We start from the raw sequence: 20823 nt of genomic DNA, 5'->3' as shown, positions 1-20823 counted from the left end.
TTTATGCAAAATTTGCGATTAAGGATTTTGGGGCTCTTTCCCTCTTCTGCGGTGTTGAGGTTTGCCCAACCTCAAATGGCCTTCTCTTGTCTCAACAAAAGTATGTCATTGATCTTCTCTCCAAACACATCATGCTTGACTCTAAGCCAGTCTCCATTTCTATTGTTGTCGCCTCTCATCTTATTTTACATAATAAGTCTTCGTTTTTTTATGCGACTAAGTTCCGACAAGTGGTTGGGAGCTTACAACATTTCCGTATGACTCGTCCTGATATTTCCTTTGTCGTCAACAAGCTCTCATAGTTTATGCATACTCCTTCAGAGAAGCATTGGGGTGCTATAAAGTGTCTACTTCGGTATCTCGATAGTACTAGGGATCTTAGCATTCGTCTTCTTACGTATACACCTTTTACTCTTCATAGTTTCTCTAATGTGGACCGGGCAGGAGATCCAGATGATCGGTGTTCTACGGGTGCATTTATTATTTTTCTGGGTGCTAATCCGGTTCCTACAAATCTACCAAACAACGCACAATGTCACATTCTTCAACTGAGACTGAATATCGTGTCATTGCCTCTACCGCATCTGAGATCCAATGGATTAAATCACTTTTGACAGATCTGCTTCTTCCGGTTACGACGCCTGTTGTGCTTTTTACTGATAATTTGGATGTCACCTATTTTTCAGCTAATCCTGTTTTTCACTCTTGGATGAAGTATCTGGCTATTGACTATCACTTTGTTCGTGATCTGGTGCAAACCTCCGAACTACGAGTTACTCATATTCCTGCTGAGGATCAGTTAGTTGATGTACTTACCAAGTCACTTTCTCAACCTCAGTTGTTTGCTATTTGCAGCAAAATTGATGTCATTTCTAGGACACCATCTTGAGGGGGTGTATTAGAAAATAATTATTACTATTAAATACTTATTTGTTTACTAGTTATTAGAGAATAATTATTATTAAGAAATACTTATTTGTTTTTTTATTTTATATGTTTTTCTATTTTTCACTTATAATGATATTTATATACCACATATTATCATTAATAAAATATATGAATTCTATCGTCAATACTGAATACCAATATCAATTAAAAAAAAAAGAAATCCTCGTAGTATCTGAATGGAAAGCGGGATTCTCCTTTCGGGAATGCAACTCTTAATTTACTCGACCCAGAGCATAAAAGGTTTGGAGGACAATTCAAGTTGCCTCACCACAGGAGCAAGAATAATGACAGAAATACTTGAGAGTTCTATGAGTGCTAACCATGGAGGATACTAAAATCACCAAAAGCTTGATTGTTGAGCCACCACTGTTCTTGCCGGATACAATTTCATATTAAAATGTTCTCTAATTTCCTTCTAGACCGCAAAACTTTATGCATACTGACCAAGCATTGAAATCTATAAACAAGAATATCATTGCAGGGCTAATCATAATTTATCATTGGGCTTTATCTCAATTCATAGACAAAGCTCATCATAAGTTATCGACTTTGGTGACAGTATTAAGTGCTAAAATTAGTAGATATTTTATTCTATCCTCAACAATCTGTATGTTGTGAAATGCAGTTTGGAAATCCTCATGCATTCGTATTGCATGATATTCAGAAATAAAAACAATCAAAAGTATTATATAAGCAAGATGCAATTTTCCAATCTTTTTTATTACTTTATTTTTTCCTTATGTAAAAAAATATATCATGTCATCTCCTCAAGCATTTCCAACCAGTTCAAATGTGGATATCCAGGACCACAAGTGCAGAGAAAATATAGAAACTCTGGAGTCACTTGAAATAAGTTCTACAAAGAAAAATCAAATTATGTTCAACTTGTAACAACCTCAAGATTTAAGCATTACCAGCGTATGCTGGTTCTTGGGCAGACAATCCCAGCGAAGAAGCAACTTTATTCTTCAAATCAGTCAGATCAATCACGGCAGAAATTTCTTCCTTTATCTCCCTCTCCAATTGTTCTATTTTTTCTCCATTAGAACCACTTGCGATCTCTGCCTTCAGTTCGTCTATCTTGCTTCTTAGACCAGCTTTCTCTACTGCTGCCTCTATTTCCTTCCTCACCAACTTGTCAACCACCGTCAACTCCTCTTCTAAGCCTGGTGGTGCTATTGGTGATTTCGACTTGCCCAAACCCACCACCTCAAGATTCACAGATTTTAGCATCTCTTTTAGCTCTTCATTTGCTGCCTCCACTGCTTCAATCTGATCTGCATCTAACACTGTTCCGCTAGCCACCAGGGCACGTGCAGTTCTCAAGACTTCCATCTTGGTCTTCAACTTATCCAGGAGTTTCTCATTGATCTCTTCCTTCAGTTTCTCTACCTTCTCATTCTGGTTCTGTGACCTTTTCTCTTCAGGTATCTGATTTTGTAATGTGTTGACCTTTGATAGCACTTCAAGCTTCTGTTTCAGTTGCGGGAATGACTCAGGATGGTCAAACTTTTGTCTAAATTCTTGAACCAGTCTATCAGCCCTTTCTTTTAAAGTTGGATCAACTGTTTCAGAAGGAGATTTGGATAATTCATTTCTAAGATTCTCCAGCTCCTCTTGTAGGCCCAAAGAAATGAAAGCATTTGTCATTTCCTGGTCTACTTCTTCCCTCACTTGCTCTATTCCTGCACCAGAAATAGGTAAATCAGCTGAAAGTGAAGAAATCTTCACCTCCTCCGCACTACTTTCGGCTGGTATCAACTTTGTGTCCTCCTTCTTCATACGTCTCTTTTTCACTGGGTCCACAGGTGGGCTTTCAACAAATCCCCCAAGTATCCGATACTTCATGTATCGCTGGTGAAGTAAGCTATCAGTGTCCAGTTCAGAGAGCTCCTGAATTAATAACATTAAGTCATTATGGATTCTAAAACAAAATAATGAAAACTAAAATACAATAAAGTGAACTATATGCAAAGCTAAGGTTCTTGTTTTACTGTAAGCTACGAAGAAAGGTGCTAGTTTATGAAACAGAATAAAAAAGAAACCAATGTGAGTAGGTAGTTGTAAAGAGAGATGAATAAGTGAAGATGACATTTCAATGCATTTCTCATGTAATCATCGATTAACTCTACATCACACAGATTCATAAATATAGACCTCCATGGCTTTCATGACAGCTAACTTGATTTGTTGGGAAGTCCAAGTTGGATCCAAGTGTGCACCACCTAGTGGTTCCTGAATAACATGAAAGATCACAAGAGTAAATATATGCAGGAAATTGTACTAGCCGATGATTACACCACAAAAAGCTGACTGGATAAAACCATATTGCCCGAGAATGATACCAAAAACAAAAGAACAAAATTGTGCCTACGCATACAATAGGTAACAATTTACCTCACAGCATAGGTTACATTAAGATCCATAGTCTATTAGATCAGTGAGGTCACCAACTTAACCAATTTAGCTCACAGCATAGGTTAAATGATGATCCATGGCATGTAAATTAGGTGACAGACTTCACAGAAGAAATGAATTCATTTATATTTCACACTTGATTACTTTTGACATATACCTGGAATCGAGGTACACACTTGACACGATGGCAGCGAGACTAGATTGGCCTCTCCAATCAAACATGGGCATTGACGAAGCTATACTAAAACTTACAGATACTAGCATGTTTTCAACAAACATCATGCTCTTGCACCATCCAACATATAGACATTGTGTTGATTATGTTAATATCACAGAAAAAATGAATAGGCCAATATCTTCTCACAAAATTTGTTCTAGGCCAAGACAAACTGATGAAGATCCAAGGTCAAATTGATAAATAGTAAATTGTTTGAGGACGATTCCCAAACTAAACTTAGCAGTTGGCTATATGAAAGAAAAGGAGTGTTCAAATTGATTATAGCTAAAATGAAAACCAGTGTTGATTCGAAAAAGAAAAAGTAGCATAATTCTACTTACTGGAATAATCCCATCAGCAATCTTCAATCTGCGCAGTGACTTGGGTGTGATTCTTAGTCTCTCAGCTGCCTGAAATAAGTTATAAAAAATGGTCAAACTGAAAACATCTTATTCTATACGCACTAAAAACATTATACCTTAGGAGCCGCCTGAGAGTTTTTCCACAAAATTGCAGCACAAGCCTCGGGGCTGCTCAAAATAGACAACTTGTAACAAATATATTGCGGTAGAGAAAATGAACCAAAATATATTAATGTAAATGAAAGGAAATATATATAGATATGCAAGGGGAAATGTATAAGAGATGGGAACATCTAAAAGGACTTTAATGTGCAACAAATACAAGGATAAATTGTCATTATAAACATTATTATCAGTAAACCCAGAACCATCTTTTTATTTAGGAACAGAAGATTGGAGTTTGGTTTTAATAACCAATCTTTGGGTCCTCAACTAAACAGTAACTTAATTTTGCAAGGCTAATTCTCTTTAGTTGTGATGGAGAATTAGAAATGAAATTTCTAGCAGATGAAAGAAAATAAAAGATCACCTGGCAACATAAAAGACAGAATTTTCCAACATCAGTAGCTTGTTAGCACAGCAAATAGCAAGAGCACCACCAGATCCACCTTCACCAATCACAATAGATACCATTGGAACCTTTAGGCCAAACATTTCCCTTAAATTGAAGGCAATTGCCTCACCCTGGATTATTAAACAAATCATACACTTAGCGATTGATAGTCCAAAGAGTATAAATAACATTAGTGTTTGCAAGAAAATAAGTACCATACCTGGCCAAGTTCTTCAGATTTAAGGTCAGCAAATGCACCAGGTGTGTCTACAAATGAGATGATTGGAAATCCGTGGTGATCAGCATACCTCATCAAGCGCAAGGCCTTCCGGTATCTGCAATATAAAATGTAACTTTCACTGGTGATTGGTTGTAAGCTATGCAAAATATTATTTTAATCTAGCTATGCTCTCAACATATTTAGCATATGACCAACCTACAAACATTAAAACATATGATTTAAAAATTATTTTTAAAATCTAAAATTTAAAAGGAGATATATTTTTGGATGTGTTGAATTTATGTCTTATTTATTTCTAGAGTTTAACAAAATTACAAAGGTAAAAGTCATTTAAGAAGTAAGATCCTACAGAATGAAGGAAAGCAACAAAATCAAGAATATTCATCAATTCATTACCCATGTGGAGTTGGCATTCCAAAATTCCGTTTAATATTTTCTTTAGTGTTCCTGCCTTTCTGGTGACCAATAAACATGTAGGTCTTTCCATCTATACTTCCAAGACCTGTAACAATGGCAGGATCATCATAACCTGCACGGTTACCATGGAGCTCAACCCACTGCATGAGATAAAATAATGGTGAGCAAAAGCAGCAATTTTAAGTCATGACCAAAAAAAAAAACTCAATGCATGAGAATACCTTATCAGTGATGTTCAAAACATGATCAAGGAATGTTGGTCTATTGGGATGACGAGCCATTTGCAGCCTTTGAATTGGAGTAAGTTTTGAGTATAAATCTTTCACAGCCTGAAATTTTCCAACATAAGACATGACCATCTTATTAAATAAAGTCCTTTTGATTTCTTGTATAAGTAAGCAAGTAAGGACTGACAATCTCTTCTAGCATTCACAAACGAAATGAAATATGCATTTAACAATTTAGATTACGGATGGATGGCAACACATGGCAAGCACGGTTTTTCTGAAGATGATATTTTCCAAAGTCCACTTTATGGCATCACATGTTAATAGATAGATCAAAATTGTAAAAGCACAAAACACACAAGATCAGAATACAGGCAAGAAAATCTTAGGTTTTCATCAAGAGAAGAAAAGAACATGGATCTCTAGGATTCCTCAAGAAAAGAGAAAACGGATATTGGCGAAAAGAGGATAAAAGAGAGATTATCTGAACATGGTTTAAAATTTCATTTTTTCCCAATCAGCAAAGGCAAAACTTTTCGTTCCGCCAGCCAACTACACACAAGAAGGCCTGATATTCTTGGTATGCAGTGGTGTAACGGACAAGGCTCAACACACATCTTGCAAGGAGGATAGATGCTCAGCATCCTCAAATGTCTTCCACAATCCTTCATGATCACCTTCTTTGCGAGTATGAATCCATCTTCAAAGCATCCTTCACAACCACCCTCTTTGCAAAAGAGGATCCATCCATGGCTGTTGGATCTTCCATTAGGGCAGATTCTGTTGGTGCGGGTAGCACTAACGGTCTAACCTAGGTTTTGATGAATGACAAATAGGTTAAGTTAGTTTTGTTGTTGTCTGACACTTTGATCGAGTGTGCAGGAGAAGTCCAGACAGGTCGACGGGCTGACCGGATGTCTGGCACGAAGTCCAGCTAGGTCGACGGGCTGACCGGATAGCTGACGAGAAGTCCAAGCGGGTCGACGGGCTGACCGGACGCTTGGAAAGAAGTCCAGCTAGGTCGACGGGCTGACCGGATAGCTGGCGAGAAGTCCAGACGGGTCGAAGGGCTGACCGGACGTCTGGCAGGTAAGTAAGGTAAGTCACTGGAGGGGAGTGATTGCGAGGAAGCATTCCCGGGAAGGGAACATTAGGCGTCGATCCGGCTTAGATCCATTTCGGATATCTAAGTCGAGATCGTGACTAGATTCCGGTCTCGGAAAGACGGAATCTAAGTCATACTTTTTCTGTTAATTCATACCTTATAAATTGTGCTAACAATCTGTGTTGCAGGATATATTTTGCCTCGGACTAACCTTGTTTTGCAGGAGAAGGAATCTCTGGAAAAAGGTGGTCCGGGCGCCCGGAGGGAATCCGGACGCCCGGAAGGGATCCGGGCGCCCGGAAGGGATCCGGGCGCCCGGAGGCAAGTTTTATCCTCTGCGTCGCCTCGCCACGTGGAACATCCTGACTGGACTTGCCACGTCGCACCAGGGCGCCCGGAAGGGATCCAGGCGCCCGGAGCAGCATATAAAAGAAGCCCCAGGGGTGGAGCTTCAAAAACAATCATCTCAAAATTCCCAGATTGCTTTGCTGCTCTATGCTCCAGCGACGCTGACAAACCTCCGACAACGCGCCCTTGCTCTTTAAGTTTTCTTTTCTGTCGGTATAGCTTTGTGTTTTGTTTCATTAGCATTTCTTGTACTCTTTTCTGTAATCATATTCGAATTGCTAGTGATTGCCCAACGAAAGTGGTCAAGGACCATGGGCCTTCGAGTAGGAGTCGTCACAGACTCCGAACGAAGTAAAATCAATTGTGTTCATTTACTTTTCCGCTGCGTACTTTTACACTCGAGTTTTCGAATCGATATTCACCCCCCCTCTATCGAACGATCACGGTCCTACAAGTGGTATCAGAGCAGGTACCGCTCTGATTTGGTGCAACCACCAATCAGACAGGGGGTGAAAAATTAATTTTTTTTCTTTCGATTTTCAGTTTTACGGTGCAATTAAATCTAAATTGGTGCAACACCAATTTAGATACTTCTATTATTTTCTTCCGCACTACTAATCCAAGACCAAGTCTTGGGATTTTTTTTGTTTTCTTTCTTCTGTGCGCAGGACTAAAATGTCTCAGACAGAAGGATTCAGCACAGTACGACCTCCACTCTTCAATGGGGACGATTTTCCGTACTGGAAGAAGCGCATGGAGGTTTACCTCAAAACAGACTTCGACCAATGGATGAGCGTTACGAGACCCTATAAAATTCCAGCAGACAACTCCGGGAATATACTGGATCCTGAAGACTGGATAGCAGATTTGAAGAAAAAGGCGTCAACAGAAAATAAAGCGATCAACACTCTACAGTGCGGATTAACAAGAGAAGAACTGAACAGAGTCGGTCCACACAAAAACGCTAAAGAGCTGTGGGACAAATTGATCGAGTTGCACGAGGGAACGAGCGACGCCAAGGTAACAAAACGAGACCTGCTTTTAAATAAAATTCTTAATATAAAAATGCAGGAAGGTGAAACGGCGAATCAGCTCCATGCGAGGATCAAGGATATCCTCAACGGGCTTCATGCGATAGGCCACCAGATGGAAAATAGAGACTTAATAAGGTACGCATTAAATGCTTTTCCACGTAATAGTTTGTGGGCACCAATCGTAGATGCCTACAAAATTTCAAAAAATCTTTCTAAGTTAAAATTAGACGAGCTTTTCTGTGAATTAGAATTACATGAACAAACTAATGCTGGAGCCGAGAAAGGTATAGCTTTATTTGCAGGTTCCTCCAAAGAAAAGAGGAGCAAGCCTGAATATGAGGAAGATTCCGACCAAGACTCCGAAGACGAAGAACGCCTGGTGAACTTGGTAAGAAAAATGTTCACCAAGAGAAAAAGGAGCTTCAGCAAAAAGGACCTTCAAAAGATCAGTTCTCCCTCAGAACAAAAGAACATGACTTGCTTCGGCTGCAATAAAAAGGGACACTACAAGAACGAATGCCCAATGAAGTTCGACAAACCGAAGCCAACCAAAAAGAAGGCCCTCAAAGTAACGTGGGACGACTCCTCGGACGAATCGGAGGAAGAAGAGCAGAAACATCAGAGCCACCTTGCACTGATGGCCCGCGAAGCTGAAACAGAAGACGAGTCAGAAGATGAAGACGGGTCTGAACCCGAAACAAGCCACGAGTCCATACTCGTTTCCGAAGGCCCGAATGAGGTATATTTTAATTTAAACAAAAATTTTTTTAGAATTATTTCCTGTTTAAATAGTAAATTAATCAAAATAGAAAATGAAAACAAATCACTTCTTGAGGAAAATCAAAACCTCAAGGAACAAATCAAAAATTCAAATCCAACTCAAGATCTAACACTTGAGGAGGAGAATTTATTATTAAAAAATGAGATTAACAATTTAAAAGAAATGCTAGAAAAATTTACAGCAAGATCAAAAAATCTTGACTTAATCCTAAGCAATCAAAAAGCATGTTATAATAAAACCGGACTCGGATACAAGTCGAACTCAAATAAAACTTTTAAGTCATTAATGACTCAATACAAATCAACTAATCAAGCTTGTGTTCCAAAAGCGTGTCTGACCACGCAAGTAGGACTTAATCAATATTATATACCTAAAGAAAAAGTATATTATATAAACTCGATTAAACCAAATAAAAAACCAAAATACAAACCTAAATCGAAAAATTCAAAATTGAAAACTCAACAAAATATAAATTATCACCAAGTTAATTATAACTATAAAAGGAATCGACACAAACCTAAAACCAAAATTTAAACTAATGGCCAATAATTCAGGGGGAGGCTCCAGAATAGCTGGCACCTCCAAAACTAACTTACCCGACAGGGTAACCTAAAACAAACTAACCCGGCAGGGTAATTAGGATTAGTTAAAAAGAGACGTAAACTTGAATCATGGTACTGATGAAGTTTTTGGATGATAGTACATTAGGGAAACTTGGGCATTGCATGTCTAGAAAGATATGGTTTCGATCTGATGCATTTGGCCAAGTGGAACTGACTGAAGCTACCCTTAAATGAATCCTAACCAGTTAGACCAAGATTTAGTACTAAGCTCCGTGGATAGGACTATTCGGAAAACCTCGAAAGGTTGGTTACTTCTAATGACGTCCATGTGACTCACCAAGCTTAGAAGTTTATCCGAAGATTGCCTATTTGTGGAGACCAAAGCTAAATCTGAATCTAACACAAGTTAAACCAAAACTCCATAATTAAAAATCCAATTTCATCTCACAAAATCATAGGATTCCCTGATTGATAATATAGATCGAGTGAGATGAATAAGGCTTAAATTTACTTAAAAATTAATTTCAAAATTTTAATTTTAAAAATAAATTTCAAAATTTTAATTTTAAACTTAAAAATTAATTTCAAAATTTTAATTTTAAACTTAAAATTTTAATTTTAAACTTAAAAATTAATTTCAAAATTTTAATTTTAAACTTAAAAATTAATTTCAAAATTTTAATTTTAATTTTAAAATTAATTTCAAAATTTTAAATTTAAACTTAAAAATTAATTTCAAAAATTTTAATTTTAAACTGAAAATTTTAATTTCAAAATTTTAATTTTAAACTTAAAAATTAATTTCAAAATTTTAACTTTAAACTTAAAAATTAATTTCAAAATTATTTTTTTAAACTTAAAAATTAATTTTAATTTTAAACTTAAAAACTAATTTCAAAATTTTAATTTTAAACTTAAAAATTAATTTCAAAATTTTAATTTTAACTTAAAAATTAATTTCAAAATTTTAATTTTAAACTTAAAAATTAATCTCAAAATTTCAATTTCAAACTTAAAACTCACTTTAATTTTAAAACTTAACTTAAATAATGCCTGCTCAAAAATAAAAAGACTAACTTTAAATCCTACTTACTATAGGAAACCAAGTGGATTTTGGACAGTGGTTGCTCCAAACATATGACTGGAGATCACACCAAGTTCACTCAACTCACTTACAAAAGCTTAGGAACAGTTGTCTTTGGAAACAACGGCAAACTCAAGGTAATTGGTATAGGTAATATTGAATTAAAAATAGACTTTATAATTACAAATGTTTTACTTGTTGAAAATTTTAAATATAATCTTCTGAGTATAAGTCAATTATGTGATACTAGGTATAAGGTCAAATTTCTATCCACAGAATGTTTAATCAAACATCTAGATAATCCTACCATAAGCCTAAAAGGTTTTAGAAAAGACAACATCTATGCCATCAACTTAACCACTTCTTCCATTAAGTGTTATTTAACACAAAAAGAAGAAACATGGTTATGGCATAGAAGAATGTCTCACACCAACTTTAGAAATATAAGCAAATTAAATGGACTTGTGAGAGGCTTACCAAAATTACCTAACTTAGATTCAACCATATGTAATGCTTGTCAACAAGGTAAACAAACTAAATCCACTCACAAACAAACAAATCAGCCACAAACTAACTCAATATTAGAACTTCTACATTTAGACCTTTTTGACTCCCATGGAGTTAAATCTATAAATGGAAACTTATATTGTTTAGTAATTATAGATGATTATTCTAGGTTTACTTGGGTAAAATTCTTAAAACATAAAGATGAAACTTTTGAAATCTTTATAAATTTCTGCAAACAAATTGAAAACGAAAAAGATATTAAAATTAAAAGAATTAGGAGTGACAACGGGGGAGAATTTAAAAATCACAACTTTAACAGATTTTGTCTTGAAAATGGTTACCATCATGAATTTTCATGCCTTAAAACCCCCCAACAAAATGGGTATTCAAAAACAAATTAAGTGAAACTGGGGAAATTACTAGAAATAAGGCTAGGCTAGTTGCCAAAGGGTTTAGTCAGGTTGAAGGACTTGACTATGATGAGACCTATGCCCCAGTAGCAAGATTAGAAAGTTATGCAGCCCACAAGGGATTCAAACTATACCAAATGGATGTTAAGTCTGCCTTTTTTAATGGACTAATTAAAGAAGAAGTTTATGTAGATCAGCCTCCTGGGTTTGAAAGTCTAGAACACCCTGATTATGTTTTTAAGTTAAAGAAAGCATTATATGGACTTAAACAAGCACCCAGGGCATGGTATGAAAGACTAACATCTTACTTAACATCTAAAGGATTCAACCAAGGTCAAATTGACCCAACCTTGTTTGTTAAATCATTAAATACAGACATATTTATTGCACAAATATATGTAGATGATATAATATTTGGTTCAACAAATTCAGAATTTTTAGAAGAATTTATTAATCTAATGGAAAAAGAATTTGAAATGAGCTTAGTAGGAAAATTAACTTATTTCTTATGATTACAAATCAAACAAACAAATGAAGGAAATTATATTTATCAACACAAATACACTAAAGAATTACTTAAAAAATTCAGAATGGAAAATACAAAAGAAATAAAAACACCTATGGCAGTAAACACAATCTTAGATAATGACCCAAATGAAAAATCAGTTGATTTAAAACATTATAGGAGTGCAATAGGTAGCCTACTGTACTTAACTGCAAGCCGACTTGATATTTTATTTGCAGTTAGTATGTGTGCTAAATACCAAACTTGTGCTAATGAATCCCATTTGACACAAGTTAAAAGAATTTTTAGATATCTTAAGGGAACAACAAATGTAGGAATTTGGTATCCTAGGACTAATAATTTTGAACTAATAGGGTATTCTGACTCAGATTATGCTGGATGTAAATTAGACCGCAAAAGCACAAGTGGTGGATGCCAATTATTAGGTTCATCACTTGTCAGCTGGTTTAGTAGAAAGCAACATTGTGTTGCTCTATCTACAACTGAATCAGAATACATAGCTATAGGCGAATGTGTTGCACAATTATTATGGATGATGCATACTCTAAAAGATTTCAACTTAAATATCACAAATGTAAAAGTACTAATTGACAATATAAGTTCAATTAACTTAACCAAGAACCCTGTGCATCATTCAAGAACCAAACATATTGAAATTAGGCACCACTTTATCAGGGATCATGTTACTAAAGGTGATATTGAACTCAAATACATTGAGTCCAAATCAAATTTAGCTGACATTTTCACAAAACCACTCCCTAAAAGTAAATTTAGCAACTTACGTCGAAAATTAGGGATGTGCTTAATAGACTAGGATTTTTCAAAATCGTTTTCAAAAATAATTGTTTTCAGATTATAAGTTAAACCTGTTTGTTTTCAAAACTTTCCATTTTTAGATTTTCAAAAACAGTTTTGGCCTTAGACTAGTTTTGAATCCTTAGAAAGCATGTACCCATAGGACTAGTTTTTGAGCATCTCACCAACACCTTAGGTTTACCTTGCGTGTGTTTGATAAACATAGAAAGGGGTGAGATGCATAGGCCAACTGTCTGGACTTAAGATGCTTATTTCAGTGCATCAGCATAAGTCTGGATGTTAAATACAAATCAGACAGTAATCAGATTAAGTTCATCAGTCAAGTCAAACACTGACTGCTTATAATCAACTTAATCTGACTAACCAAGTGAAAGCTACTATCTTCTGATAGTTAGTTAGTACATAATTGGTTAGACAACTGTTTAATTTTAAGTGTCAAGTTCAGGGGGAGAAATGAATTAAAATCTTGTATGTTTTTGTACATCTATTTTAAAACTAACTTATTTTTGAACACCAGTCCTCAAAAAGTTAAATTTAACTGAGTGTTTGAAAAATTGGAAGTTTAAAAAACCCACCTAATTTTTTATAACTCAATTTTAAAGTTGAAAATTATTACAAATTTAAACTTATTCAGTTTTGTAACATATGCTTGAAAATTAAACTTTCCAAACTTAGCTTTTTAGCCTTAACAATTTATTTTGGCTAAAATTTTACTTGTTTTTTTTGAAAAATCTAAATTTGAAAAACCGGATTTGAAAATTTTACACGTTTGAAAAGTTAAACTTGATTAACTTTAAACTTATACTTTTCAAAATTCTACTTGACTCCCCCAAGTCAACTTGACTATCCTTTTAAATTGGTTTTAAAATTGTACTTTTTTCAGTATGTTTGAATTTTGAATCAAACTTAGAAATTTTCCAAAATTAGCTGTTTCTTAAATTAATAAACTTTTACAGTAACTCTACACTATGCTTGTTTACCCTTGCCTATTTTTGCTGAATGCCAAAGGGGGAGGGTTAGGTGGTTAAGTTAGCTAAACTTAATTGAAAACACTAAAACTAACTTTAGAAACCATGTACCTGTTTTATTTATTTATTTTTGCGTCTTTTCACTGACTTAACCAGGTTGTCATTCCATCAAAAAGGGGGAGATTGTTGGTGCGGGTAGCACTAACGGTCTAACCTAGGTTTTGATGAATGACAAATAGGTTAAGTTAGTTTTGTTGTTGTCTGACACTTTGATCGAGTGTGCAGGAGAAGTCCAGGTCGACGGTGGGATGTCTGCACGAAGTCCGGTAGGTCGTGACCGGATAGTGGCGAAGTCAAGCGGTCGACGGTGGCCGGACGCTGGAAGAAGTCCACTAGGTCGACGGTCGACCGGATAGTGGCGAGAAGTCCGGACGGGTCGAAGGGCTGACCGTCTGGCAGGTAAGTAAGGTAAGTCACTGGAGGGGAGTGATTGCGAGGACGCGTTCCCGGGAAGGGAACATTAGGCGTCGATCCGGCTTAGATCCATTTCGGATATCTAAGTCGAGATCGTGACTAGATTCCAGTCTCGGAAAGACGGAATCTAAGTCATACTTTTTCTGTTAATTCATACCTTATAAATTGTGCTAACAATCTGTGTTGCAGGATATATTTTGCCTCGGACTAACCTTGTTTTGCAGGAGAAGGAATCTCTGGAAAAAGGTGGTCCGGGCGCCCGGAGGCAAGTTTTATCCTCTGCGTCGCCTCGCCACGTGGAACATCCTGACTGGACTTGCCACGTCGCACCAGGGCACCCGGAAGGGATCCAGGCGCCCGGAGCAGCATATAAAAGAAGCCCCAGGGGTGGAGCTTCAAAAACAATCATCTCAGAATTCCCAGATTGCTTTGCTGCTCTATGCTCCAGCGACGCTGACAAAGCTCCGACAACGCGCCCTTGCTCTTTAAGTTTTCTTTTCTGTCGGTATAGCTTTGTGTTTTGTTTCATTAGCATTTCTTGTACTCTTTTCTGTAATCATATTCGAATTGCTAGTGATTGCCCAACGAAAGTGGTCAAGGACCACGGGCCTTCGAGTAGGAGTCGTCACAGGCTCCGAACGAAGTAAAATCAATTGTGTTCATTTACTTTTCCGCTGCGTACTTTTACACTCGAGTTTTCGAATCGATATTCACCCCCCCTCTATCGAACGATCACGGTCCTACAGATTCCATCCTCTTCATACGAAGCTAGGGTAGCTGCAATCCCATGGCTTCTTGAAGATCCATTCGAACCTCTTCATCCAAAGCAAACTAGGTCAAACCCAATCCATGGCTACTTGATGATCCATCTGAAGGGAAAATCAGATCATTGCTGCAGGGTTTTCTCCTTTTCATCCTTCTCAGACCAGCTCTGTATTGAAACTACTTGCAATTATGACATGATGACTTCTTCAAATACCACTCTGAACATAATTCAAACTACATTGAATGCATTACCAAGTGGACCCCAAAAGAGCATTCACATGGTCCTCAACAGAAACTGGATACTAAAACTAATCACAACTATGCCATACAACTATAAATATAATTTATACTACATTAAATCATTACTACATGGATACCAAATGAGAATTCACATGGTTAACGAGCACATAACATCACAATCCTTGGTCTGTTATAGAAAAACTCATAGAAGCACTTATTTTCTGCAAGGAAGAAGAAACAAGTAATTATTGGGAAGGGGTGAATAGTGCATCTAGAAAAAGGAAACATAATGTTGAAAAGAGGTATGATGGTCTCTACGGGAATGGAGAGGAGGGTGACTTTGCAGGAAACCCAAATGGAGAGGCTTAGGGGACTCACCCAAATGGTGAGGGAGTTTCTACACATTCCAATTCAAAAGGGAAAGAAGCTGAGTGATTTTGAAACTAGCAGAGAATAGAGGGTTTGTTTTACATTTTTGATACTGAGAAGGAGAAGAGACGGGTTGGAGTTGAGGATATGCAACATTGACATTCTTGCCATAGACTCAAATGAATGATTATCTTGGAATTGTTGTGAACACCAGGAAGGACGACTACATAAGTTTCAGATGATGGCAAAAGTGGAGTAAACAGTTTTCAGGGCTGGGTTGATTGGCTGATTCTTGACCTTGGAAGTAGCTATCTTCATTTGACGGCTTTGGATAGGTAAGACACACCCTAATCACGATTCAGAAAGTTTAGGTGATGCTTAAGTTTGGAGTATAATCTCTTCCTCTGTGGAATCATATTCTCATGAATGCTCAGGTTAGGTAGGAGAAAAATCTGCCCATGGGAAGATGAATATCAGTGTTAGAACGAGGCAAACACGGCCATGATTGAAAACATGTAACATAGCTTGAGAGAATGCAATATATTTGTGGAGAGAAAAAAAAAGTGTCAAGAGAACATCAATCTTCTTGCATTCTTTGAGAGATCTTCTTACGCGCGTGCGCGTGCGAGCGTGCGCATGCGCGTGCGCGTGCGTGGCTAACTCCAATATTTCAGGTCTCAAAGGCCTTAATATTTGGAGCTGTGGACCACTCTAACATAAGTCCATTAGAAAATAAAGCAACTAAATCTCTTGGCCCGTCTCTGATTGTTTCCATATTAAAAAAAATTATAACTATGACATGATAACTCTAAGAAAATACAAATTTTTGTTAAGATAACATTAAATCCAATGAAGGGGAGCCTTGGTACAACGGTAAGGTTGTTGCCGTCATATATTCAAGTCTTAGAAACAACCTCTTGCAAAGCAGGGAAAAGTAGCGTACAATAGACCCTTCCCCGTGACCGTGCATTGGCGGGGGCTTCATGCACTAGACTGCGCTTTATAACATTAAATCCAATCATCATCAAGTTGTGTTTGTCTCAAGTAATTGGGTTTGCTACATGAATCACATCCTCCTCCATGGAACTCTATGCCAAACTACATTATGACTAGTATTCAAATTAACTAAATTATTTTTATTACTGTAATCTTTATTACTAATAATTAGTATTTTCTTTGATGACCTTCTACCTTTACATATTTCACTCTAACAAATTCTAACTCTTCTACCTATAAAATGATTATTTTAGCATGATTATACCATCTTAACCATTTTTCACATTTTATCATTACCTATCTATCTATGTTTTCTATCATTTCATCATCTATTCGACCTGTAAATTATTCTCAAGAGTTAGTATTTTTTATTTTATACATTTTACCAAATACATTCTACCAACTACAACCATCTTTGCATGGAACTTTTTATACAATTGTTTCACACCAATTCATCCTGTCGATTTATAGAGTATGATGAATTATACCAGTCTTAAAAAATGTTCCTTTTTACCTAAGGAAGATAAAATATGACACAAGATTTTTATCCTATTAATTATAGTTCATCAATCTTTCCATGTTAATTATCAAAAATTCTTCCTGGGATTACATGTCCATTCATCTTAACTATTCCCTTAATTCTTTTCTTTCAATAAAAATTACATTTCATATATTCAGTTTCGTTCTTATCCAAAAATATTAATTTTAAAATTCTCCACAACGCAAGCAAATTGAATATAATTATCCTCACCAATTACAATAACATCTTCAATAAATAATATACACTACGATTTATATTTAATATGATAGGCTGATTCAAGTATTATTGATAAGAAAGATAGACTTAGAGCTAACTTTTAATGCAAATCTACAACTTATAGAATCCTCAGTCACACTCCCAGTAGTTCTAATATTAGTAACAAGGTTAACAACATTATCATATGTTTTTGCAAACACATCAATATAATTATTGGATATTTCTTCCTTCTCCAATCCCACCAAAATAGTTGTTTAGAGTATCTATCATAAGCTTTTTCTCAATCAATAATATTCATATACAATTTGTTCTTTCTCAATAGTTTTCTATTAGTTGCCTTATCAATTACCATGCTTCTTTATACTGCTAACATAGAGGCCCAATTGACTGCTGAAGTGAAACAAAAGCACATGGCATCATCATCCTCTTGATGAAGAAACAGGGGAAACAAAGATATCAGCTTTGGGGTATAAGAGGAATTTTTTAGGAATAGAGGAAATGTGACGGTCATGTTCACGTGACACCTTGAGATGTATGGTTGTCTTGAAGTTTTGCAGACTTCAAGGAGGATGGCTGTGGAATATGTTAAAGATTACAGTAAGGGTAGAGTAGGAAGGTTGTTTCAGTGTTGATAAATTGTTAGTGTTGAATGGTTGATTGCCGATTTTGAATATACATTTAATGGCTTTGAACACACATGATATATCTCCAACTTGAGAGTTAGCAAGCCTAGGTGAGGGTTAAGTTTGGTCCATGACTTTCCCACTTTGTCAGATCGTGGTGTCGTTCATCCTAGTAGTTTCTCATGAATGCTTCGACTCATTGGATGAAAACTTCATGTATGGGTAACTTTGATACTAGTGGTAGACGCATGCAGACTAACACTCAAGATCAAAACCATGGTGAGCAGACCTAGCATTAGTTAGGCTGTAAGCACATAAGATCTCATGTATTTGTTGAAGAGGATGAGAGTTCGTACTTCTTTGGATTTGTTGGGAGAAGAGAACCCAGGTGATCTAAATAAACTTTTTTTTAAAATTAAGATTAAATTAAATGCATTACTCTTGTTTATTGCTAACATAGAGTACCAGTTCACCATTAACATGACAGAGAAACACATAAGAAAGAAGATTCTTTACTTGCATTTCTTTATAAACAAACTGTTGAATAAAGAAGATTCTCCGCATTGTATTTTCAGATTAATGTTATGTAGAAGACCATATACATTGTGCTAACAATCTGAAAATTTTCCTTTGAATTGTTATCCATTAAAGATGCTCAACATTTGATCTTCTTTTTGACCCAACATATTTAAGTAAAGAACAAAGTCAATAGCTATTACTGAAAAGATCTATCACAAAATTTAAAAGAGACTCCTAACCACAGTTAATCACTAAGAGGCATTGTAGTTTTAGTAGCTCAACTATAATATAACAATTGTAAAGTCTGTTTTACAAAGGGCAAAGTTAATAAACATAATGGTCAAAATATATAGATTGCTAGAAAAATAGACAGAGAAAGAATCCTACACTTTTATAGAGGATATATCTTCAATCAAAATTTATATAAATCATACCTTCATGCATGTCTTTTATTAATAATCAAGTTGATGCAGAAGACTTAGACGTGTCTAATTTTTTTTTGTTAGGTTTTAACTTTTAAGTTTTAAATCATTATCTATTCTTTCTTCATGTTTTTCCCCTTGTTGCACAGTGAAGGATTAGTTTTATTATCATTATCACTACCAAACACCGGTTAAAAGATAGTCAATACTTATGAAATAGGATAATGATACATGTCTCCATGAATATGCTAAATCATCAAACACTAAAATTTCAAGACTTCTGAATTAAATCCTGTTACTAAACATAACAAACTATGTCAATCCAGTAATGTAGGAACCAAGGATTTTATTGTCTGATAAACTTGCTTCTTTTAATACACATAGGACATGCGAAAAAAGTCAAAATTTAACCTGCTGATATTTGCTTTCAAGAAGATTAATTTGATCCGTGAAGTCCAAACCAGTCTCAGCAGCCATTTTTCGCACCTGTAGAGTAGAAATAAAACAATAAATAATCTAACAACATGGGACACAATCTTGCAGATATTGCATATAACACTAAGCGTCAAAACTGTAAACTGAAAACAGAAAGGTAGAATCATCCAGGATGAAACTGCCATCACAAATAGTTAAATAATAGCAAAGGTCGGCCAAGCATTATAATGAACAAATATATGATATTAAGGAAATGTGGCTTTTCTTAGGGAAGTTTTTTTTTAAAAAGGTTTTAGTAACTGATACATTGTCACTTCTCTTGCAGCTGCCACCTCACAAGAGGAAATAATTACTGAAAGCATTTCAATCCGAAGACTTACATCAGCAGAGAACTATAAGGTGACCAAGTTAAAGCTACCTCACTATTATTGTTATTGTCTACTACAAAGATATATGTCAGCAAACATTGATATTATATACATACATCACGAAATGACAGAAAATATAGTTTTGCCATGAAAATAACAGAAAAAAGGGTTATAATTACTGAAAGCATTTCAGTTTGAAGTACTTACATCAGCCATCTTCTTCTCAAGATCATGCAAAGGCTTCTCAAAAGCAAGGGTAACAGGTTTTGGTTTCTCAGTGAGAGGCTTGAAGGGAGACAGATAACTCAGATGCCCACTTTCCAAATTTGGATCAATGTCCTTTGGCCAGGGATAATCATGCCTTTTCCCCTTTCTGATCTTTGCAGACACAGAAAATCTACGACTATTAGCAGCAACAGATCCTCCCAAATTCTTCATCCAAGATCTCCCAATTGCATAGGACGAACACCTCTCTAGATCAGCACCAAGCAACTGTTTCCTTAAAAGAATACGCGATCCAGAGACAAAACTGCCCCCGTCTCCCGCTAATCCGGCAGCATCAATCAATGAAAGTGAAAGAGAACTCATCTCAAAAGCCTTAATTTTATAAGCAAGAGAGAAGGTCTTTATGCTGAACAAGAAGTGATTCACATATGCCGCATTCCTGCACCGCCATACCATCAATCAACAACTAAGCGTCATAAACCATTATCGGATCGAGTTCCGCAGTGCTCTTATTCTAGTTCCAGTATTAACCATTAATAACGAAATCGAGAATCTAAAGGCAAGAATCGCACAACTTCACTACTAAATACGACATCATGACCTACAAAATCGAGCTCGGACGGAAACAATTACCTGGCAAAACACCGGCAGGGGTGAGTAAAGGCAGAGGAGCGGGGAGGCAAAGGGATCTGCGATGCGGAATCGGGAGCTCAAATTTAGGGATTGATCACTAGCGGAAGCAATGGCAGCATTATAAACGCAAAGGCAGAAGAATTGGGGGCGATGGATACGAAGAGAGTGAGAGAGCGAGAGAGGAGGAGGAGAAGACGGGCGGGCGTGGTGAGAAACCCGGCGATAACTACGAAGAATGAGGGCAAGGGATTGATTCGTGGGCGGAAGCGGGGCCCGGTCCCAGCGCTGGGATACCGACCTTGCTTGGCGATTCGTGCGGCCATGATCGCGGAACACTTGGACGGGCAATTGTGACCGCATTGACTGACGACGGTGTTTCCACGGTGCCTACCTGCGAATTTGGCACCGACGTGGATGGGTTATGTTACGTGTGTATTCATATTTTCTCAATAATTAATTTTTTATAAATAAA

At 36.3% G+C, this 20823-nt stretch overlaps 1 protein-coding gene across 1 annotated transcript; it reads right to left on the bottom strand.

The window, feature by feature from the left end:
- Positions 1-1647: 1647 nt before the first annotated feature.
- LOC122033687 (acetyl-coenzyme A carboxylase carboxyl transferase subunit alpha, chloroplastic-like) lies at positions 1648-20572 on the bottom strand. The gene is made up of 11 exons (XM_042592805.1): positions 20352-20572; positions 19701-20157; positions 19102-19176; positions 5378-5485; positions 5136-5296; positions 4719-4833; positions 4475-4629; positions 4062-4113; positions 3925-3993; positions 3106-3183; positions 1648-2841 (listed from the first exon to the last, which is right to left on the bottom strand). Exons 2-11 carry the CDS (start codon positions 20079-20081, stop codon positions 1852-1854), a joined length of 2184 nt encoding a protein of 727 aa, XP_042448739.1. The 5' UTR covers positions 20082-20157; positions 20352-20572; the 3' UTR covers positions 1648-1851.
- Between the last annotated feature and the right edge of the window lie 251 nt (positions 20573-20823).

This window comes from Zingiber officinale, chromosome 11B (genome assembly GCF_018446385.1).
Source record: "Zingiber officinale cultivar Zhangliang chromosome 11B, Zo_v1.1, whole genome shotgun sequence".
Taxonomy (NCBI): Eukaryota; Viridiplantae; Streptophyta; class Magnoliopsida; order Zingiberales; family Zingiberaceae; genus Zingiber; species Zingiber officinale.
This window is presented reverse-complemented; position numbering and strand designations above follow the sequence as displayed.